This window comes from Euphorbia lathyris, chromosome 5 (genome assembly GCF_963576675.1).
Source record: "Euphorbia lathyris chromosome 5, ddEupLath1.1, whole genome shotgun sequence".
Taxonomy (NCBI): Eukaryota; Viridiplantae; Streptophyta; class Magnoliopsida; order Malpighiales; family Euphorbiaceae; genus Euphorbia; species Euphorbia lathyris.
The window spans coordinates 54,256,053-54,280,480 of record NC_088914.1 but is presented as its reverse complement, the minus strand read 5'-3'; the positions used below and the strand labels follow the sequence as shown (position 1 = coordinate 54,280,480).

The following is a 24,428-nucleotide window of genomic DNA, read 5'->3' as shown; positions in this document are numbered from 1 at the left end:
CATTTGAGCTAAAAGGGGCCGGCTGATCCACTGGTATACCTCCAGTACTAGTTTGCCTATTCAATTCTTGTAAAGTTGTCCATCTGGGTTTTCTTCCTTCATTTAAAGCAATTTCTTCCTCTTCCAACTGCTTGGGATCCAACTCCATATTTGATCCATCACTAGTAGCCTTGTTTGCCCCCAATTTATTTGTTACAGTATCTAGTTTAATACTGCGTGCTGCTGCTACCATACTTGTCGAACCCTAACTATACTGCCCTTGCCAAAAATTTGGATTCTGATAGTTTTCCTTTCCTCTTCCCATAGTTCCCTTTCCCCCACTACTGCCCGACTCCCGTAGCCAACACGAGATCTGTTTCTCCGCCCCTCTCTTTAGTAGAGCTCACATCCATTCATCCAATTCCTTCTTCAGCTGAACTTCAGTGGTTCGAAAATTCAATTCACTCAGCCTTTCTGTGTGCCCTAGTAACCCACAGTAGAAGCAAAAATTACTTAGTCTTTCATACTTAAAAGCTATGAATGACCATTCTGCGGTTGAGCGCTTTACTTTTTTTTGCATCGTTTTAATGGCAGCCTTGTGTCAACTCTGACCTGAATTCTCATAAACAGATGACAAGCACCTACATTGTAGATTCAACACAAAGCAGATTGTTATCAAAGGACCATGGCCCTCCTGCCAATACCTGGTCACAATCATGAGTATGAAAGAATTCAAACACAAAGAGACTGGCCTCTAATTCAGAAATTGCAATGCCTCTACCCGGTCTCCAAAGATTGGCCGTTCGAGTCTTCATCGCCATATAATTAATCGGTCTAGTTGATAATTTTTTTTCCAATAAGGGACAATCCCCTATTTCGATCATCTGCTTCAGCCAGTCCTATCGTGAGATCTAGTGCCTCACCTTTCTCGGTATCCAACAGTGATAGGTGTTCAATTCCATATATTCCCTTCACGGCAGTTCCATTCTCTTTCCAATCGCAAAATGGAGCCATCGTCTTCGGTCGATAAGCGACGACGATAATAGAGCTAAGAAATTCAGCCTTCGTCGATGATAAACAACAATAATGAACTCAGATTCCACAAAGATAAACAAGAAACGAGGCAAGACAATGAAATTATTGAGACAAAACAACTCTTACATAGAAGAGAAAAACAACTCTTACACATTAGTGAATAGACGACAACATTAGGATTCTATCAATAACTTTTTCTTGAAAACAGTTTCCTTATCTTTTAAACTTTTGTATTTACTAAACATTATCGTTAGTGAATGGAATTCATTATTATTTTAAGCTTGAATACATTGCACTTTTCATGAATTATTTTTAGATACATCAGTATATATTTAAATGAGTCTAAAAATAGAAAGGAGCCACTCATGGGGTCAGTTTTGTAAATTTCCCCCAACCAAGCCCCTTTTCCTGTCCCCTTTTAACCATCACTCTCTTCTCACAAAATCCCTAATCGTCCCTCTAATCGCCCCTCTCTTGTCTCAATTTCGAATTGAAAACCCTAATCAGTCCATTTCTTTCACGATCTCTCTCTCATTCACTGTCCGTCTCCTACAGGTCTCCGCCTTCGTTCTGTTTCGCACCACCGTCGCCTCGCACCGCATTCGTTCCGTTCGTCTCGCACCGCCGTGATTCCGATCTCTCACCACCGTGGTTGATTAAAGTAAGTAGCAATGTCTGGGTTTGCTGTCTTTATCTTTTCGTTCGTCTGGCTTGGATTTGGTTATTTTCTGTTTCAGCCATTGATAAACAGAGAGCTTCGAAGTACAGTAAGAACGGCTGCTACCTAAGTTATTATTGACTTGTTGTATTTAGAATGCATTTTAAGTTCCCAATTATTGAACTTTAAGGACCTACACGCAATTTTCTAAGGATTAATCACTCCTAATATATTCATGGGAAGTATCAAAATAGGCCTATGGTTCCAAGGATTATCAATTGAAAGAACTTAATGAGTAATATCAATGGCTGTCTCTTTCTGTTATCAGAGGCCTAAATTGATACTTTTTAAACTTTAAGCCTATATTGGTGCTATTTTGTAGGTGGAGCCTAAATTGTCACTTCCTCAAAAACCAGACCTATTTTGATACCTTATCACTATACTCATTGAAGCTACTTAATTATGTGGAACTGCATCAAATGTATATATAGCTAGGTTCGTGTAAGCCTTACACTTTAAGTTCCCCAATCTCCATTTCATTTTTCATTTAAATATTAATAGATAAAATGGGTTTTTGGATAGCATATGTGGTTAATTATAACCTAAATTAGCCATGTTAACACTATAAATACCATCCAATATTGAAAACAAGTAAATTACGTCTCAAGACGACTTACCCCAATTTCTAGCTATACTACAATTCCTGTTGTTCTGTTGTTTGTTAAATTTTCTAATTTCACTCTTTCAAATCTCTACATATAATGCTATTAAATATTTACTCATTAATACAAGGATAAGTACTCTTGATCTTCAATGTATTATATTATATAATAGTAATACTATATAGGTCTTGATTAAATTATGGTTAACCATGGATTTATGGTTAACTGTTGATTTTTGGTTGACCGTTGAGAACTGCTTAAAAACCATGAACCGAAAAACCAAACTGAAATTAACAATTAACCGTATGAATGGTTAACCGATAATGTTTGGACTGGTTTCGGTTCAACGATAGTTTCGGTTTGGTTAATTTTATTACCTCATGGACCCCACCCCTAATAAATTGTATTAAGTGTGGTTGATTTGCTAATTCCTTTTTTATGTATTTTGTGTATTTTTATATATTTTTTGCTGTTATTAATTCATTTTTGTGAAGTATGGTTTGCTTGCTAATTTTATGTATTTTAGCAATTTAGCATTCTAATGTAACAATTTACTCCCTCCCTTCCACGATAAATGTCTTTCGGGAATTTTTTTTTGTTCCATAATATGTAAGGTTTTGATTCAAACCATGCAAATTAATTGACTTCTACCAAATATACCCTATTAGTGGATTTTAGGATTTCCAATTTAGCAAGTGAAAATATGTTCTGCATAATTAACTTATCTAATCCAACTTAATGAGGAATTAGTTTGTGATGTTAGCTTTAATTTTACCGGCTTAAGTGGAAAGAGTATTTTCGGCTATGAACTTGGTGAAAACTCAACCATGAAACCGTTCAGTGGATGAATTTTTAAATGATCCTTTAGTTACATATATTGAGAGAGATATATTTGATAGCTTTGATAATGAAAAAATTATCCAAGGTTTAACATATGAAGAAACATAGAGGGCAATTATGAAAGATATCAATTTATGTAATTTATTTTGATATATTGTAATTGAATTTTTTTATTTATGTTTTTATTGATTTTTTGCACGATTTTTTTTATACCTCATATATAGTTTGCCCCCACTATCTAGAAATCCTGGATCCGTCCCTGGTACCGCATTTTATTGATTGATGAATTTTCCTTTGAGTTCAAGGTAAGTAAAAGTCTTCTAGGCAGAGAAGCCATGGGGGACAAATGTTTTTTCTACTTGTTCATCAATGTATCTTAATTGAACACTTTCCCTATGCATGCGTGAGTAGTGAAACTGGCTCAGGCTACAGGCTTCAGCGAAGCTAGCTTTAATGGATCATGTACATGTGAGGGTTACGAGCTGGTTTTGGGTCAGGGTTTGTATGTTACTGTGTTTCTTTTTTGGAGCTATATTCTACTTGATAGGTATAAAGGCTTAAATTGGATTCATATGACATTTTGTGCAAATATGCATGACTTTTATTCTGCATTTTATGTTTTTTTTGCAAGCGTTATTGAAGACATTTCTAATGCACACATGCTTTCAAATTTTGAAGTTGATTGTGTGATAGCGAGTTTCATGTGTGGCATCTCTTATGGTCCTCACCCTTATTTTACTAACATTTTATGCCTTCTTTTTAGAGCTCAACGATGGCAAATGACGCTAGAACTAGCAGCAAAGTTAAGGATAATGAGAACAATAGTTCCAAAGAGATTGCTGGGAAACCATCGACTGATGGCGTTGAAGCTTCTAATGCATCTGGTCTTAGAAGGTCAGGTCGAGAAACTCCAAAAAAAACTAGGTGTCCAAGTCCTCCAAGTTCTCGTAAGTCAGACAGGCTTGAGAAACGTACTCCAACTCCTCCAGTTATGAGAAAACCTGAGAGAGTTGAGAAGCAGAGTACGCCGAATGCTTTGCGTAGGTCTGAACGGGGAAAGAAGCAGTCCTCTTCCAGTTCTTCTGGGTCGAAAAAGTCGAATAAAAGCTTGGACTTGTCAGTTACGAAGACAAAATTTAAAAAAGAGAAGAGTGTGAGACAATTGACACTTGAAACCAAAAAAATTAGTAAAATAGAGAAAGAGGTCACAGAACCTGCTCAGATGGGCAAAAATAAAATGGACGCTCGTGCTTATAAGGCAATATTCGAACAGAAAGGACGGAAAAATGTGCCGGGTATTCCTTCCAAAGATGTTGATAGGGTCAAGGAATCTGGTGAAAAGAAGGTGCAGGACTTGAGAGAAGTATCTGCAGGAAAAGATTTAGAAAAAGCTTCCGAAGAATCCAATTGTAGTGTAAGCAAACATCCCAATGAGACTTTGGAAATTAATATTGGACAGGAGTCTTCCTGCTCAAGCCAGAATATTAGTTCTGTGGGTGCTTGTCGGTCTGAAGATGGAGACAGTGTAAAAGATTCTGAGGGTGGTGATAGTCCAGTACTCTCTGCTTACAAAAGATTACCGAAGAAGCTGGTTTTTGATGCTGAAACAGCAAAGAACAATTTGAACTCTGAGTTGGTAAATACTAAAATGCATAAAAGATCACCAGATAGTGATATTGGATTAGAGAGTGGTTACAAGGAGAGATCTTTGAAAAGAAAAAAAGACAAACTTGATCCTGATTCTGATGCTACTGCTGTGGGATCAACTAAAGATATTTGCACCTCTGTTACTGATGCTACTGCAGTGGGATCAAGTAAAGATATTTTACCCTCTGTTACTGATGCTTTTAATTCTTTTGCAAGTGGAAAAAAACTTGCGGAGACATGTGCCACATGTTTTAAGCGGCAAAGGTACCAACTTGCACCCAGTAGTTCTTCTGTGTTTTTCTGTCTTCAAGTAATCCAGTGTATTGATCTGTGTCAAAGTTGCCAATTATTTTTGAGGTTCTTGAATGCTATTTTATTGCCTTTTGGCTGGTACCATCTAGTTATCATCATTGTAGTTGTTCTTCCATGACTTGATAGTCCAGCTTGTTTGATCTTTTGTAAATGTGTTAATATGTCTCTAGTTAAGTTGAATTTTATTGCCTGTTCTAGAATTAGTGGTTGATAAGTTAAGTTGCTCGAGCTTTCCGTTGCATGGAGAGGAGCATGTGTTATGTGCTTTCTAGTAAATGGCTCTAACTGGATCACTGACTTACTTTCTTCTGGATCAGAATTCCTGTTTAATTATGGTTTATATTTAACATATATTTGAAGTGCCTGGGGAATTCACTGAAATATAGTGTGTGTTGGTCAACACTTGATAGCTGCTAGTAATGTTATTGTCAACACAAAAAATCTGTGTTCTGTTTTGCCCTCCTTTTTGCTTGCTCACAATTTCTCAGTAAGGAGAGGATATGGAAGGTGTCCTTAAGGATCTTATAACATTTAAATAAAGTTTCTGTAGCCTCTTGTGAGTACAATTTTATGAAATGAATAACTTCTAGCACGTGACAACATGACATAATATTAAGTAACCTGTATTCTGCTAGGATCCAATTCAGCAAAGGATGAAGAAACATGCTGGAGCCCTGATTGTTCCTGTAACCACTAGGGTAGTAAGGTTATATTGTTGTACACAATCTGATCATGTGATTCTGTTGTCAAGCTTTAAAGTTTGAGATATAATTGAACAGGACTTCGTAAAATTATGATATTACACTGACTGCAACTATTAATTGACGAGGGGATTTAATGCTTTTGGTTTCATTACTAATGGCGTCTCTGTGTATTGATTGCACCTTTTTTAAACATATGATAGTATTTTTATGATTTATTTATTTTATGTGCATGCTTCGCAGGGACAATCATGGATCTAAACAGCAAGACCTTTGCTCATGTGGTTCAAATTCAAACCAGATTATATATGGTGCCATTGTCTCTGAGGTTTATTTTTTTTCCCCTTTTCCTAGTCAGTTTTACTTATTGTGTCCCTAGTGTCTTGGATGGTTCTGAGATATTATCTGTTAGTGATAGAATGTTGTTGAGTAGAATACTGTTAAACATGACATGAAGTTCCCATTTATTGTATTTTTGTTTATACGTTTGACTTCTCTTGCACTCTTCTTGCCAACAGCATTTGCAATTCTTGCAAAATCTGTGTGATTTTAAATTTTGTTTGCTGCCCTAATTAAATTAAAGCCTGATTGTGTTCTTACAACTTTTGCATTGCAAGATAATAAATAACTTTTCAATTTCCCATGGTATACTGCAACATTTGTATTTTAGGTGATGTCTGTTTGACATTTGTATTATATTATATGGCATAAACTCATTTGTACATTTTATGACTGTCCAGTGTCCGAGGCCCTTTATCTGTGATAAAAAAAAACCTATTTCTATATAAGTGATTGCCTCTTTGGTTGTTAGGATCCACTAAATAATGTCTGATGTGGAGTCCGACTGATTTCTGATAAGGGTAAAAGCCACATTACGGGAAAGTATGCAACCTTTTCAGTTTGGGTCTTTGGGAGCTTCTGGGGACTGCAATATTCCAACCTTGCAGGGTTTAGGCTTCCATTTCTACTGTCAAGTCAATGATTCGAGGAATTAATTGGCTTGGATCTTATTTCATTTTGTTCCTCGTATCTATCAAGTCAATGGTGAGGGTTAGGGGAAGGCCTAAGCAAACTTGGAAGAGGGTGATTGAGAGTGATATGAGTTTATTGGGGATTGAGGAAAATGTGGTAGTGGATAGGACGGAGTGGGGTGGGGGGGCAGAGAATTTATGTCGCTGACACGACGTGATTTAACGGTTTCGTATGACGGTTCATGTTAGCCGACGCCGAATCATTTCGGGACTAAGGCTTTGTTGTTGTTGTTGTTATCTATCACTTTCTTTGGTACTTTTTTACTCTTTTTCTATTAATTTCTATTTCTTGTTTTATGGTCTGTAACTTTGCATCATTTTGTGCTCTCTAGTATATTATATTGGCATAACGTGCTCTACTTCCTTTTGTTCTTTCTTTAGCTATGCTAAAAGCATCAAAATTCAAAACTATACTTAATAATATATATGTTTTACTAGTTCTTAAGCAAGATAAAACAGACTAGCTTAATTGATTACTAGTATTAATGCAAAATGAAACATGCTAGTTCTAATGTTCTAAAGCAAAATAAAACTAATATTAAAAAAAGAAAATAGAAAACTCTAGACTTGTCCATTAACATGAATTAATTATATGATCATGATTTAGATATTGACAAATTCAATTTATATCTTGCTATATTACTTTGATTTGGCCATAATTACATTTTTTTTTTTGTCTTTAGTACTTAGCTGCCCTGGTTTGCACTAATATATAACAAAATGGTTGACCAAATTTCATGCTCATCTTATTATTAAGATATTTTTGAAAAACTGATATTTTACAGAATTATCAAAGATGGAAGAAATCAGCCTGATTTTCCAGCCTTCCTTATTTAAAGAATTTCTATCTGTTTCTGTTATATTTATAAAGGAAACAATTAGAAATTCTGAAACAGGAAGGCTGGCTAGTAAATCAGGCTGATTTCTTTCTTCTTCTTTAACATTATGTTCTGTCAAATAAAAGCATCCATATAAAAAAGGGGCTTCAACATCAAAGAAGAGTTTAAAAAAATTGGGCAGCATAACATGATAGATATGGATTATGGAGGAAAGAATAGATGGAAATCAGACGAAAAGAAGAATTATATAGCTTAAAAAAAGGTACTGCCAGAGGATGAACAAAAGGAGAACTGAAAAAAGAAGAAAATACCTGCTGTTGTCGGAGGTATTTTGACCCAAAAGGATTTTCATTTTTCATTTTTAAATCTGGACTAAACACCTCAGGTGCTAGAGGCGATCACCTCTAGCACCTCGCCTGCCTTCAGTGCAAGAGACACTGAGAGGTGACTGAGACGACCACCTTTTAAAACTATGCTCTTTCATGTGGACGTGCTTGTTTGAAATTTCTTTGCTGCTTGTTTTTGTTTAGATGTGCTCTTGTGCTGCATGTTTTATCAAGTAAATTTGTCTTTTGCTTGTAAATGTAAACACTCTTTTGTATATTTTCAATGCATTAATTTATTGCAAGAGAACTGTCACGGTTCTGATGTGTTGCATTAGGATAGGAGGGAAATGGAGCTGATGTTACTGCAAAACGCATTAACAACTTGCAACACAAAGATTCTCCTGAAGATATTCGACTAGACTGTAATCCAAACATATGTCTGACCTGCAAGGCACCAGGAAAGCTATTGTGGGTAACACTTCTTTCTGAAACCGTCTTAGTAATAGATGAGCCTGAAAATTTTTCTGTGCATGTTTAATTTTCATAAATGAAGACTGATGACGGAAACAGATTTTATTCTTATGTGAGTATGATGATCCTATTGAGTGTACTGTTGTATTTTGTTTATTTTCTTCATCCAAATTTTGTTAGTCTTCGCCAAATGCGTTATTCTTGTATTGTTATTTCATTATCTTTGTCAAATATGGAGGTACATGTTTTTTTAGGATGCATTCACTTATTTTTGCGATTATTGGGAGGCAGAGAGAAAATTATGTGCTTGTTTCTTCATGTTGCATGAGCAATGTACAATGCTGGGTAGCCGCTTGTTCTACTTATAGGTTGAGGGTTTTATTCATTCAAGCTTGTGTGTGTATCTTTTGTGCCCATTGAGAACAATGCAATAGGGGTGCAATGTAAGTGTGCAAGAATCATGCAAAACATGAAGATAGAAAGTGCCTTATCAAAAGGTAGGTTGATATACGAAATGATGCTTAGGAAATAGAATCAACAAAAATAAGACGTTTTTGTAGTGAGAGAAATTACTTTTTAGTCAACCTTTGCAGCTTTATAACCTGCTATTCTTCTCTCCATAATAGAATGTGCTCAGCACAGAATTTTGCCTTTAGGTCGACTTCCTTTTCCATTGTGCAATATGGTCTCACCTCAACTCAATTGAATTGTCTTATGTGCTGAGCTCTGTAGAACCAAAATTTTCTGATTAAATGTGAAAATTAAGGACCAAGTATTTTTGTTTACTGACAGTAAAAGACATGAAAGTTTGGCACTTCACAAGAAAAAGCTACATTTTGGGATGACTGGCTTGCTGCTCACTTTTTGAAGTGACTGTTCAGCATAGTTGTTAAAGGCACATGGCGCACTTAGGCGCTAGGGGTCCTAGAGCCTTGGCCCATGGCGCGCCCCACAGCGACACAAGGTGCACTTACAAAAATAAAAATTATAAAACTATAAAACTAAAATAAAAATGCAATGGAAACTGAACTAAGTACCCCTAGTTCCATCAATAACTTACAAGTTAATGTGCATCTGGTTTACTATGACTTTTCAGCAGTTATTATGCAGTAACTCATATGCACACCCATAAAAGTCCGTGTCGAAGTGGAAATAAAAGAAGATATCATATATTTTTTGTGTGTATGCGTGTTATGTTTTTAATCTTCAATTATTTCTTTCATTATTTATTCATTGTTGTTATTACTTCTTGCAACTGCAGGTGTTGTGACGGAAAGGGTTGTAAAAGAAGCTACCATGTTTCTTGTCTAGTTCCTCCTTTTAAGGATGTTCCTTTTGGGGCTTGGTATTGTCTTGCTTGTGTTAAGAAGAAGATTAAATTAGGTGCACATTCAGTTTCAGAGGGCATTGAATCAATCTGGAAAGTCGAGATGTCGGAAGAAAATGGTACTGGAACTAATTCTATTACATAAATTCTGTCTCAAACCATTTTCTCAAGTTCATAGTAGCCTTGTTTATGCCACTAGCAGTAATGTGAATAGGGAATCATTAGGTTGTTATATCTACAATCAGTATTTTCATTGGTGACTTGTGGATGATTGCACATTTCATGACTATAGTTTCTTGATGCGATGATACCTGTTTTAGGATTACAAAAGAAGCAGTTCTTCGTTAAATACAAAGGTCTTGCACATGTTTACAACAGTTGGGTGTCTGAAAGTCTGCTGCTTCTTGAAGCTCCTTCACTTGTTGCAAAATTCAACCGAAAAAACCAGGTCAATTGTGACAACCTCTCTCCTTTGTTGGATAGTTGAATTAGCAATAAACTTTACAACAAATTAATAGTTTCTTGGAGAATTAGCAGTGTTTTGCTTAAAGTCTTTTTTGTTCTACAGATCTCAAGTTGGAAGGAGGAGTGGACTGAGCCACATCGTATGCTACAAAAACGATTGTTAAGGTCTCCAAAGGAACTTGATAATGTTCACGAGGGGCATGTTGATGATGTTTTGAACTGTCACTATCAGTGGCTTGTAAAGTGGCGCGGCCTTGATTATGAGAAGGCAACATGGGAGTTGGAAAATGCTTCTTTTATGAAATTGCCAAAAGCTCAAAGCCTCATTAGAGATTATGAAAATCGTCTTGAGAGGGCAAAGAATAGAACGCATAAGGTATGTGTGGTTCGAACATGACAACTTTCTCTTTCGTTTTTTCTTTCAGTTTACTTTCACAGTCATTGAGTTGTATTAAATGTGTTTAAGAAGTTTTCAATTAATGCTCGAATTGCTGCTGCAAACAGTTCCTGGTATGAAGCCCTCCCTTCTTATATATATATATATATATATATATATATATTCATTTGTTTTAGTTATTAAATTTTGTTTTATTTACTGAAAAGCAAAAATTAATTTATCATGTAATTGGAAATTTCAGTTTTTCTTTGCTAACAGCTAATGCAATTTATTATGTGTTCAAAAGAAGCTAAGATTTTTAACGGTTGTCACAAGTTTTGGCAAGGCTGGTGGATGTATGAGATCTTGTTAAATTTTACAATTTTTTTGTTTTACCAATTAAAACTTTCTTCTTTTATCTGACAGGGCGAAGCTTACCCTTTGTTGTACGGTTAAGAAGTTAATTAGCATTTTTAGTTATTATATGTTGAGTAATGATGTGTATATATCATTTAAAATTATTAAATTCCTTTCTTGTTTATGGCAAAATTACTTGCAGGAAAATGAGATTGAAAAAGGATCCGTTAAACCAATGCAGTTGTCAGCTGGAGGTTCAAGTGAGATTGATAATAATCATCTGGACTTCAGCAACAGTCTTCGTGAACAGTGGCATAAGGGGCAAAATGCTATCATTATCGATGATCTAGTGAGCTTAATCAGTTGTACTTTGATTTTAGGAAATATTGGGTTTTTAATTATATAATTTTTGTATCAAATGCATGATACAATAATCTGAAGGTGATCTTATATAATGATGATTTGTTGTCTTCAAGTTTGGAATTAGAAGTGATGCATAGGCAAACTAAGTTGTATGTATAACATCTTACATATTTGCATATGCTTGCATACAACATACATAATTTATCTATTTGGTCATCGAATGTAATATTAGATGATCATTGCAACTGTTTTACTCCTTGAAAGAACAATATTTTGGCTACCTTCTAGTTCTATTCCTTTATTTAGGTTTTTGTCACTGGTTTTCTTTGTTACTCTGTGCACCTGTTCTTCCATTATCTCTTTGTCTGTCTGGCATTTGTTTGCCACTTCGAGTCTTAGGAGCGGCCTCTTGCCAAAAAATTGGCAAGGGAAGGCTTGCCCCCAGTACACCCTTGTGGTGGGACCCCTCCCCGGACACTCGCTTAGCGGGGACGCGTAATGCACCGGGCCGCCCTTTTTTTTTTTTAGTGCATAGACATGAACAGACTCTTTCACTACTTGTTGCTAACACACAAACACACAAAGATACACATTGGATTTTACATAAACATCATTATGTTTGCAGGAGCGAATTATGAAGGTGGTCACATTTATTGCATCTTTGTCATCTGATGGGTGTTGGCCTTTTCTGATCATTACGAGTTCAGATGCTTCTCTTTGGGATGACGAGTTCTCTCGCTTAGCTCCATCTATTGCTGCTGTGGTTTACCATGGAAACAAAGATGTTCGGAGAAAAATCAGGGCATTGGAGTTCTATGAAGAAGGAGGGGGTGTCATGTTTGATGTACTTATAACTTCTCCAGAAGCTGTTGTGGAGGTATATATTTGTTCCCAATGATTTATGTTGTGGAATTGCAGGGAATTTAGACCCACAACTTCTTAGGATGAGATGTGCTTTTGTTGGGTAAATTGTTCCCATGAGCCAAATTTCCTTCATTTATTTTTCACCGTGTTTGCTAAATTCCATATGTTGCTTTATTATCAATCTTGTTGCAAAAGTACTCATCGCAAAGTATTTTCTCATACCATTGGGAGATTTCTTTTTTACCTCTAAAGGTTTGATAGAAGTTCTACATTTTTGTCCTGAAGGTGTGAAGGATCACTTACAAATTGCAGTGATTGTGAGTGTTGAAACTGCATGTTGTATAGGATTTCTGAAATCATTTAGAATGGGTAAATCTACCTCAGTTTGGATAGTGTCATCTCATCTGGTTTTGGTGAAATACCATCAAGGATTTTACCTTAAATCTGACCTGACATACACGTGTGAATACAATAACTATAAAAACAAGGTGCAGACCTTAAACCAAATTGGAAAAATCTATCCATTTAAATCTCTTTTTTGGTTGCCAGTTCCCACAAAAAGCATTGCCCATCATAGCTGCATTAGGAGACATTAGATAAACAGAGTTGATACTCCAAGAGCGTCAGCTAGGTAGTAGAGAAGGACCTTTGAACCTGACATTGTCATAGGGTTTTCAAACGAAGAGATCTTTTGGAAAGGGAGGATCTTTTTCTGTATGGAGGAAACCTAGGATGAACTCTATTTCTGTCCAGAAATCATTTTAGTGAAATTGTTCTTCTTTCAATTAAATTTGACTTCAATTACAAGATTGCAAAATATTGAAGTTACCGGGCCATTATTGACAATTGGTGCCAAGTTGAGATACCATTATTAGAATAACTTAACCCCTCCTTGTGATGTGGGTTTCAAATTTTCGGAATATATGCTGCATGGTGGGACCCCTCCTCGGACCCTCGCTCAGCGGGGACGCGTAGTGCGACCGGGCCGCCCTTTTTTATTCTGCATGCAGCATTACATGTTAAGGATGTTGGAATTTTTGAAATAAAGAAGGGTAGAACTGTATAAGTGTGCTCTTGTGCTCAATAAAAAGTATTTTTTTTTTTTGTTTTCCTGGATGCATGTCAATGGCTTTTCTATGTTAGTGGTCATGGAACTTATTGTTTTCTTCCTATATGATTCTACAGGATCTAGATGTCCTTCCATCTATAAAATGGGAAGCAATGATTGTTGATGAGTGCCAACGTCCCAGAATATTTTCACTCTTTGGACATTTTAAGAGTTTAAGTACTAAAATGAGGCTTCTCCTTGTCAATGGTCAGCTTAAGGTGTGTTCTGGATGAGATGAGTATGTAAAAATATATTGTGCTTTACTTTTACTCCCCGTTGCTGCAAAAAAACATGTCCAGGTCCAAATGTCGTGTAATTCTGTGTTTGGTTTTCAGGATGGTATCATTGAGCATTTGCTGCCTCTGCTTGATTGTCAAAGTGACAGAACTGACAGTGCCGGCTTAATTGCTAATTCTGATCATAGGATTCGTGATCTTAAGGAAAAGCTGTCGAAATATATTATAGATGGTTCCAAGTCGGACACTTCGAGATTCACTGAGTATTGGGTTCCTGTACAGATATCCAATCCACAGCTTGAGCAGTATTGTGCTACTCTACTTTCAAATTCTTTACCGCTGTGCTCGTCTTCAAACTCAAAGAATGACCCTGTTGGGGCATTTCGTGATATTGTTATCTCGAGCCGGAAGGTTAGTCTAGTGTTCTTAGTGCCTGATATTCTATATTGAATTCTAACTCTCTGATCCTTCAATCATATTTGTTGGCGTGTTTTAGATGATTTTATCAAATTTTCTATGCTATTTTATATTATTTCTGTGTGGGCCTAGTAGTAACTTTTAGATAGGCGGTAGTCTTTTCACCACATTGGTTTCTGAGCTTGGCTTTTCTTGTTACATTGTGGTTGTGTGGTGTAGTTTCTCTGTCAATTTTTATTTTATGTTACAAGTGATATGAAAGCTTATGGCAATATCTATATGGGAATACTACAAAACTATTATATTTGGATTTGTTTAGATAACTTGCAAGATTAGAACTCCAGCAAAATCTTAATGCACTTTACTATATCCATTTTGACATTTCTACTATGCTAATTAATTCTTACTTAGTTTACATGTGTTAAGTTTGAATTATTGACCATCTTTCTTGTTTGTCAATGAGAATATTATTTATAGATATAAAGGCTCAAATGTTGCTCCTAGGAAGTCATGTATATGATAATTGTTGACAGTGCTGTGATCATCCCTACATCACGGATTCACTGCTGGCGGAACATTTGACAAAGGATTTGAAGGTGACCGACTTTTTAGACGTTGGAATAAAAGCAAGTGGCAAGCTACAACTTCTTGAGGCCATGCTCTTGGAGATAAGAAACAGAGGTTTACGAGTATTAATTCTTTTCCAGGTACATGTCATTTATCCTTCCATTCTTTTTATTTTTTAATTCCTGGAAGATAATTAATCTCATTTTTAACCGCATTGTTTACTATATTTCTTACAACTTGAATTATAGTATATTTCTTACTTGAATTATAATTCTGAAAGGGACCAGCAGGAATTTATTATATTTAGTCATCTAGAGGAAATGAATGAATATGTCATAGCTGAATTAGTAGATGCTTAGATTTTTGTTGCATTTGCTTACATTGATTTTCAACTAGTAGACTTCAACTTGTCCAAGGGGTAAATAAGACGAATCTTAAGTATATGGGACAGTTAAGTTTTCTGGACAAGGACAGGGGGCTAGAGTGTTTGGATGTGGTGAGAATAACAATTATTTTCTTGTATATGGATAAACAATCATTGGTCTTGCACTCAAGTGATAAACATTTTGCTTTTCCTGCTGTTTTCATTTATCTTATCAAAATCGTTTCTGATTGACAGTCTAGTGGTGGTTCTGGGAAGGATAAAGTTGGAGATATTTTAGATGACTTTGTACGTCAAAGATTTGGTGATGATTCTTATGAACGTGTGGATGGATTAGTTAACCCTGGAAGGAAGCAAACTGCTCTATACAAATTTAACAACCAAAAAACTAGATTTGTGTTTTTATTAGAAACCCGTGCTTGTTTACCCAGTATCAAGTTGTCATCAGTTGATACTGTTGTAATCTTTAGTAGTGATTGGAACCCAGCGAATGACTTGAGGAGCCTGCAAAAGATAACACTTGATACACAATCTCACTTGAAAATATTTCGTTTATATTCATCTTTTACTGTAGAAGAGAATGCTCTTATCCTTGCAAAGCAAAGTAAGCCTCTTGATAGTAATTTACAGAGCATAAGCCGAGCCACTAGTCACAACCTGCTTATGTGGGGAGTTTCATATCTATTTTGTAAATTGGATGAGTTTCACAGTTGCTGTACCCTTGCCACTGGTGGAAGTACCTCACTTGAGACTGTGTCTCATGAAGATATCATCCAGGATTTCTTAACTAGACTTACTCAGAATGCCAAAGATTATACTTCAAGCAACTCCTCCATAATCTTGAAAGCTAAACAAAATCAAGGAAATTATAGCACTGATTTTCCATTGCCTGGTGAGCAGAAAATTCAGGTAAGTGATGCAGATCTGCCGCACATATTTTGGAAAAAACTGTTAGGCAGGAAACAACCACGATGGAAGTATACATCTGGTTTGTCTCAATGGAACCGTAAAAGGGTTCAACACCGTGATGAGATACTTGGGAAAGCAGATGGTGAAAGTGAGGGAATTGTGAAGAAGCGCAAAAAAGTAGCCAACAACAATGTTGACCAAACCTCAGTTAGATCTGCTGCTACAGAAAATGAAGGTATGTAACTGATTGATAGTGTTTTTTCTTTTGAAATTCGATCGGTTATATAGGAAAATACCATAGGAAAACTTTTCCTACGACTCCACTTTGTTCAGGTGGTTTGGGAGCTGTACCACAATGTGTGCATCGGGAATTGAATTCTGGGTCAACTACTCATCTAAATGCAAGTAATACAAACCACATTTCAAACCTGCCAAATGTGGCTCATAATAAATCAGAACTGAGAGAAGTTGACATTGCTAAGTTTGGTGAAAGAATTGATGTGCGCGACTCACAAAAGAGTCTGCATGCTCTTTTGAAGCCAGAGATAGCAAAGCTTTGTGAAATTCTAGGACTCCCAGTATGTATCTCATTTCTCTACTAAACCAATTAATTAATACAAGTTCATTTACATTGCCTTTTATTTATTTATTATTTATCAATTTATTTGTTGTTTTTTTTTAACTTTTTAATTTTCAATTTTTTTTATTAATATTTTGGGTTTTATTTTATTTTAGTTTTTGCTGCTAACATAGGAAACCTAGAATGCTATACTTTTGTAATTTGTTTGTTTTTTGATTTGAGATTGATAGAAGAGCAGAAAATAGCTCTCTGTAACGATGATGTTAGTCTCTCATCAAGCTTCAATTTAATAATGAACCGTTTACTGTTTAATGGATATAGTGGGTTCAGCAACTTACTTGACAGTTTCAAGCTCTAGAACAGTTGAATTTCATATCATATTTTGGTTGAATATGATCAAAGTAATGCCTCTATTGAGCTGCCCTTATCCCAGAATTAACTCAGCGGCTCAGTCCATGATGTACCCAAAACAGGTTGTTTGTGGATGGCCAGGTTTTGGACTTAAAGCAGACTAGAATTAATGGAAACCATAATAGTGACAAAACTGTGAATAGGCTATTTGGTTCAGGTTCCACCATTTACTGAACTGCAACCTTCTGTTCAGTCCCTGAATTGGCACTTCCAGTTCAAAATCATTTACTTTGAAAAACACAAAAAATCAAATAAAGTAAAAGCATTATATTAAGTCAGAAATAGTATTAATGTTTATTAAACACATTTAAGAGGCTGAAACAGTGCAGGTTTATGATATTGAAATTTGGACAAAAAATATAACATTGTGACTAAAATAATTTAAAACTGTCTTGTCGAAAAAATAAACTATAATTGTAATAATAATAGTAATTTCTATTTTTAGTCTGAAAATATGAAGTCTTATTATTCATAATAACAATATACAATGAATAAAAGGATATTCATTTTAGTTATCTATTTGGTAGAGTATTTTTTCTGTTAAAAAAATTGAATCTCATGGTTCCAAATCATTACCATAAAGAACAGTTCCTGATCCATATAATCTGAATAGGTCTTTGATGGTTTGCTTCTTGATACATGTTCCATTTTTTTGAACTTTACAATTGTGGGCCTACGGATGATTGCATACATCTACCAACAAATGCACTCTGTGCCATTCCTTTTAAATCCATTCTAATGTAGAACTGCTGCACTGACAGAAACTGCAAAGGCTATTTTGCTGATCTCTTTCACTCTTCTAGAATAATTGTGGATGTTTTATATGAAAATGTAAATGTTTAAGACTATTAATTGACTACTAGAGGTAGAATATGCTGACACTTTGCACTGGACTAAAAATTTTCTTGCATTTGTAGTTCTGCAAATGGTATTGTTTTAAAGTGAGTTACTTTAAATCCTAAGAATACTATATTTTGATTCTTGCTTTTTTGTAGTCTTTGTTTTGATGTAGTCTTTCTTCATTGCAGGAAGATGTCAAGGCTATGGCACAAAGTTTTCTGGAATATGTGATGAATAACCACTATGTTATCAAAGAGCCTGCAACTGTACTGCAGGCGTTTCACATATCCCTGGTTAGATTTTCTTTTGCCTCTATACTGCATGAACATTGATTTTTTTTTTTAAAGTTATTTAGGAAGTTATATTATATAAAAATTTCAAGTATCTAGGAAGTTCTTTCAAAAAAAAAAAAAGTATCTAAGAAGTTATATTATTTAGGAGTCTTATTATTTAAGAGTTCTATTGCTTTCAGTCAAATAAGAATTAAGTGAGTTTGGTGATCTCTAAAAATCAACATTGATTTGAGCTTTAACTTAGGTTACTCAAGAACAAGAAAAACAAGAGAAATCAAGGATTTGTTGCATTGTTCGAGATGCCTATTTAGTGGATTAAATTTGAAGTGAATTAAAAAATAGAATTCAGATGCCTATATAGTTGCATTGTTCTAGAGCATTTTGATTTTTACAATATGATTCAATAATTATCATAGCCATTTGAATTCATGGAATATATTGCCATTTGCATATATACCAGGAATTTGTGGTCAAATTTGAAAGTTAGGTTTTAACTTCATTTTGTTGTAAATGGTGCACTTGTCTTAACCCCTAGTAATAGTAATTTTTCTTAGAAATAATCAGACCTAAGAAGTAATCAAAATTAAACAGCTCATCCTATCTAGTGATCTTGTTTTCTGTGTTTATATTCCCCCTAAAATAAAGGATTTCAGCCGTTTTTATATGAAATATTGGTATCATACGTTTTCCCGAGCCTTGCAGTTCGAGTCTTCATTTAAGTTTCAACTATGCACAATTTATATAAAGTTGTGATTAATGGTTAATTCACAATTGGCTATTTGTGCAATTGAATCACATAATGTTGAAGATATCTTTGTGTGGACTCAAAGAGAACATATCCCAGATGTAAAAAAGGCGGCCCGGTCGCACTACGCGTCCCCGCTGAGCGAGGGTCCGGGGAGGGGTCTCACCACAAGGGTGTACTGAGGGCAAGCCTTCCCCTGCCAATTTATTTGGCAAGAGGCCGCTCCTAAGACTCGAACCCGTGACCTCTTGGTCACACGACAACAACGTTTACCGTTGCGCCAGATGTATCAAAATTAAATCTAAGTCTATGCCTTCCTTACATTCATCATTGAATCTCTCTCCTTTGGATGGATGCCCCCTGTTTTTAGTGTTTCTGCATCCTATGTGCACACTCATCCTCATCTGTTCTCTTTCAAATGCTTGACATGTCTACTTTGACCTTGCTGGATTTTTTGGTTTATTGTTAAGTGCTTATTAAATAGTATTGGTTAGAACTGTTAAAAGTTACTGTCTTTTCTTTGTGTGAAAATTTCAGTGTTGGACAGCAGCTTCTACGTTAAAGTACAAAATTGATCACAAAGAATCGTTTGAGCTTGCAAAACAACATTTAGATTTTGGCTGCAGGAAAGAAGAGGCAGATTATGTATATTCAATGCTGAAATGTTTGAAGAAAATCTTTCTATACCATAGAAAGAATTTAACACCAGCATGTTCTCCATCTAGCCTGCAACAGAATAAACGTAAGCTTGAAGACCTGGCTCGAGGTCAAGAATCTGTTGATGATGATGTACTTTCTGAGCTGGGGAAGCATGCTTTTTCAAGAAGCATCCAAGATATCAAGAAGAGATGTGATAAACAAATGACAAAGCTTTTGCAGAAGCAACAGGAGGAAACTGAGGAATCTAAGAGGAAGTATGAGAATGAAAAGGCACAACTTGAGAATAAGAAGAACACAGAGGCAGCTGTTATTCGTTTGCATAGTAGTAGTTCAATGAGAGCAGATAAACTTAGGCAGCTTGATATTGAATATAAAAAGAAGTTGGAAGAGCTCAACTGCCAGATGGAGATGGATTTGAAAAACGTACAGAAAATGCACATTGCTGCAAGAGAGAAGGTCGAAAAGAAAAAAGAAACTTGGTTGCAAGCCGTTATAACCTGGGCAAAGAAGGACTTCATAACTGAAATAGAAAATGATTGCTCCTTGAGTTCTCATTTAAAAAAGCAGAAACTAGAGTTGATGGAAAGCATGCAAGATAGAGAGGTTCAAGTAGAAGTTCCCGAGTCTGTAAATACAAGCGACGATGTGGAGGTTCTAATCACTGGGGTACTATCTACAGGGAAACAAAATCTTGATGGTGTTAAATCATACATGCCTGATGGAGAAGTTCCACTTCGAGAGCAGGATGGGGAAGTTGCTGTGGCTGTAGTCAATAGAATTTCTAATTCTTCTGATAAAACTACTGGAATCACCCAAGAGAATGAGGACACCCCATCAGGAATCCTTGAAATTTCTGGTGGAGTTGAGGTCGGTGATGCTAGGGAACAGCATAATTTGGAGGCTCCGTCAGTGGTGTGTAAAACTGCAGATGCAGTTAAAGCTAATGAAACTAGTGATCAGCTGGACAAAATATCTCAATCATTGGATAAATCTGATGGAGAAGTTTTGAAGGATAAAACTATAGTCAATGAAATTTTGGATTTTTCTGAAAGAATTACTGTAGTCACCCAAGAGAATGAGGACAGTCTATCAGGACTTCATGAAATTGCTGGTCAAGTCGAAGGTGATGAAACCAGAGAGCAGCAGGATGTGGAGGCTCCTTCAGCAGTGCCAAAAACTGCAGAGATAGTCAAGGGTAAGGAAAGTAGTGATAAGCATGATGGAAAAAAATAAAGCAATTATGAACATTGATAATAGAAAATCTGAATCATTGGGTAAATCTGATATGATGTTTCTGTCAGGAGTTACTGAATCTGCTCCAGAGGATTCGAGTGCTGGTGGTGAGATCAGCGGAGTTCGTGTCATGGGGCCAACCTTATCTACCAGACCTATTCAAGAAGATGAGATAATTCTATCAGAGAATATGGAAAACGACCTTAGCCTTGTAGAGGGTGATAGCAGTGGCAAAGAGATTGATGGTGTATCTGCTGTCAATACTGAAGACAATCCTCCCTTAGTATCATCTCTGGTAAATTCTTCTGCCATCCATGTGATCTGCATTTTTTCATGTTATTTCAATGCTATTCTTGTTTTTATCCTTTGATTTTCATCTTGATTAAGTTCTTGCATCAGTTATTGTTATTTTGAGGCACGAATAATTGCTGAAAAAATATATCCATTGTGCTCTGTCCTTTTGAGGGATGATTCCAGAATTAATTAGTAGTAGACGCATAACATTATTGGTTTGCTATGACATTGTTTTCTCATGATCTTCATACAATTGTAAATGTCTTGGTTTTCTGAGTTATTTTTTTATGCTGTTTGGAATTACAAAAGGAATACGTTTGTTGTTTAGGTTCATCAAGAACAATGCGTTCAGCAAACTACATCCACTAGATTGCAAGACAGAGTTCCATCAGCAATTGATATGTTAAATCCCTTGCAACAATTTGAGCCTTTAGTACGCCAAGAGGATGTAGCTTTTGATCAAACTAATACTGATGCACCTATTGTCGATCATGTGCTGCAAATGTCATCCACTGATTCTGCTTTTAGTCCCAATGCCATGGATCTTCCTTCTGCTAGTGAATATGACCACCCTTCTGGCTGTGAAGGCAATATCAATACTCAGTCTTCAACACAAATGGAACACTCAAATCAAGCCGTGTCACATCTGCCTGTTCAAACCCATCTTGGTGGATCAGGGATGCATCTTTCAGACACAAGAACTGTACCCATGTCCTCACTTTCTGCACAAACTGGACCAGCCTCTATCCGGATTCCCCCTATGTCTTTTTGTCATGATCCGCTAGAGAATGAATTGGAGAGAATACGCAAAGAAACAGACCTGATTATCTCCATCCATGAAGACACGGTTCATCTCCTTTTGACTTAATCTTATGCTAACTAAAGAACTCAGGTGTTATATACTTTGCTCTAAATTTTCCTTTGTTTTTCAGAAGCTGCGGCTGAAATCTGATTGTGAAAAGGAGATAGAAGAAATTCGTAGGAAGTGTGAAACTAAGCTTCAGGAGATGGAATCAGATTTCCTGTTGAGGAAGAAAGGGCTTGATGAAAATCACAGCACAGTTCTTATGAACAAGATATTGGCTCAGGCATTCAGATCTAAATGTATGGATATCAAGGGATCTAGTGTGCCTGGCCTGCAGCAAGGTATGCAACGTTTGTTATAGATGATATGTAACAAATATATGGGGTTAAGTTAGAAATTTGCCCCAGCCTTTTTAGGGAAATCGGATCAATTACATTTCTTGTTTTTTTTTTCAAGGTCATCTGCATCGTTTTTGCCCTAGCTCATTTGCTCTTTTTCAAGTAAACAATGATAAAATCCAATGAATTGGGTTCCTTCGGTAGTTACCAACAGATTATCCAATGGAACTATATAATGGAACTACCGACAGATTTTCCAATGGAAATAATTGAAAAAGATCAAACTTTTGTGGCAGGGGCAGAAATGTTGAGGGCGGCATTTGAAAAATATAATAATCAGGGTTTGATATGATTTTACAGAGTAAACTTGTACCTTAACTGTGTCATGTTGATTCATTTGGGGAACTGTGTGTGATGCAAACTAACTTTGGCTCTTAGAAATGTTGGGGATCTTGTTAACAAGCTCTGCTAGCAATGTCTGCAAAACAGGGGAAAGTGCTGTAGCTCAATTAGGCATTTTAAGTATCAATATGTTTGCATTTAATGATTTTATTGTATTATACTGCTACTGATTATTTCTGTTTTTAGCAGATGTGTCTTCGAGTTTCTTCCAGCAGCTGCTTCAACTTTCGAATGCACAAAGGAATCTCTCTGGACCGTCTTCAACTGGAGGCCCGCAGATTGCAAATCCCAGCTCTCATAGTGCAGCTCCACCTCTGCGTCCGGTACACCATTCCTCAGCACCTGTTTCGGCAGCTCCAACTCTGCATCCTGTGCGCCAGTCCTCAGCACCTCTGTCGGGTCCTGTGCACCATTCCTCAGCACCTCCAACTCTGCGTCCTGGGCGCCAGTCCTCAGCACCTGTGTCGGGTCCTGTGCACCATTCCTCAGCACCTGCCTCAGCAGCTCCAACTCTGCGTCCTGTGCGCCAGTCCTCAGCACCTGTGTCAGGTCCTGTGCACCATTCCTCAGCACCTGTCTCAGCAGCTCCTTCTCTGCGTCCTGTGCACCATTCCTCATCACCTACACCGGGTAATATAACAAGACCCCCACTCATCATCAACTCCATCACCCCTGCCGCTGGCAATGTCCAAAAATCTAGTGAAATTCGAGCTCCTGCCCCACATCTACAACCTTTCAGACCTGCAGCATCTGGCAATAGTTCTTCCCCTGCAGTTGGGATGCTGAATCAGCAGGTTTCCAGTAATCCGGCTACAACTCCGACCACACCCTCCCAACCGCAATTGCGACCACAACCAGCTGCACAGCAATCTCATCCTCATCCTGGTAACGGCCCACATCAACGTGAAGGGAGTGGAATTTTGCCAACCCTTTCTAGCTCAGCTGTGAATGTCCTTGACTCATCACTTATGGATGAAGACAATAAAAAAAATCCTATTCCATCCTGCAGTATGCGCCCCCAAGCAACAGATCCTGCAGTCTCATCTGAACATGGGCCATGTAATACAAATCAAGTTGTTTGTTTATCAGATGACGATTGACGGTGATTGTAACAAGCTTTACCAATCATTTCCATTAGCCTTTTTTAAGAGATAGTGATCACTTGGCTGCGTAAGTCTCCTCAACTGGCTGTGTAAGTCTCCTTGGCTGTGTAAGTCTCCTCAACTGGCTGTGTAAGTCTCCTCGATTGGCTGTGCAAGGATGCATGAATGTACTATTTCCTGCTAGAAATATGCGTATCTTTCTATTTACTCTGTTCATTATTTTTTGTTAGGAGCAAATAAAACAGGATTTGGCCTTGAACTGTTCGGCAGATTCCCAAACGTTTTGCATCCATTCGCTAAAAAATAGAACCATGAAGACCGCTGTAAAGGGATTACTTAGGAGAAGGCGAGTTTATGTACAGTTAGTTTATGCTGTAGTGAAATGATTGTTCTTGGATTATTTCAATGAATTTATAATTTGATCACCCTGTCTGCCAAATTTTCGAAATTTGAACATTGCAACTATAAACAAAAAGGGATTTAAGCCGAAGGCAGCTCAAAATATAGTTAGACTTGACTTGTAAGTCAATTATGGGTGAGAAAGCCCTATAAGAATCCTACTTTATCTGTCATGAAAGACTTGGACCCATCAAAACATTGAATAATTATAGATTGAAGTGCAAAGAAGATTACTACTGGATGGACAAAGCTAAAAATTTAAGGCTAAAAGGACTTTTTGCCTTTGACCTAATTTAAAATTTGCACATTGTCTCTGATCTATTATTTAAACTTACTAATTCAGTAAATATACGCAAAATCATTCCTTCGACTTCCTTTATCTATGCGAAACCTGCATCTACCATGTGATTCCTTCTCGTGATTACTGCAAATCCCTTTGAGGTTCCTTCGACT

The 24,428-nt window shown here is 36.5% G+C and overlaps 1 protein-coding gene across 5 annotated transcripts; it reads left to right on the top strand.

The window, feature by feature from the left end:
* The first annotated feature begins 1,438 nt into the window (after positions 1 to 1,438).
* LOC136231071 (helicase protein MOM1) lies at positions 1,439 to 24,001 on the top strand. 5 transcript variants are annotated; one of them, XR_010689669.1, is made up of 21 exons: positions 1,441 to 1,675; positions 3,938 to 5,085; positions 6,078 to 6,162; positions 8,371 to 8,498; positions 9,763 to 9,947; positions 10,149 to 10,276; positions 10,397 to 10,669; positions 11,229 to 11,375; positions 12,015 to 12,266; positions 13,439 to 13,579; positions 13,697 to 14,008; positions 14,548 to 14,721; positions 15,201 to 16,107; positions 16,206 to 16,450; positions 17,892 to 17,996; positions 19,279 to 20,596; positions 20,703 to 20,929; positions 21,257 to 21,775; positions 21,861 to 22,074; positions 22,663 to 23,683; positions 23,807 to 24,001. XR_010689669.1 is itself a non-coding variant. In XM_066020324.1 (20 exons), exons 2-20 carry the CDS (start codon positions 3,947 to 3,949, stop codon positions 23,571 to 23,573), a joined length of 7,407 nt encoding a protein of 2,468 aa, XP_065876396.1. In that variant the 5' UTR covers positions 1,439 to 1,675; positions 3,938 to 3,946; the 3' UTR covers positions 23,574 to 24,001. The 5 variants fall into 5 exon arrangements, 3 of the variants coding, with proteins under 3 accessions (XP_065876396.1, XP_065876395.1, XP_065876397.1); XR_010689668.1 differs by having other exon boundaries at positions 22,663 to 23,705; XM_066020324.1 differs by having other exon boundaries at positions 1,439 to 1,675; positions 20,706 to 20,929; positions 22,663 to 24,001.
* Positions 24,002 to 24,428: the final 427 nt, after the last annotated feature.

Coding starts and splice junctions, on each gene's coding strand:
- LOC136231071 (XM_066020323.1), top strand. CDS start 3,947: ATGGCAAATGACGCTAGAACTAGCAGCAAAGTTAAGGATAATGAGAAC. Junction 14,009..14,547: donor TTGTTATCTCGAGCCGGAAG/GTTAGTCTAGTG, acceptor AATTGTTGACAG/TGCTGTGATCATCCCTACAT. Junction 16,108..16,205: donor TGCTGCTACAGAAAATGAAG/GTATGTAACTGA, acceptor CACTTTGTTCAG/GTGGTTTGGGAGCTGTACCA.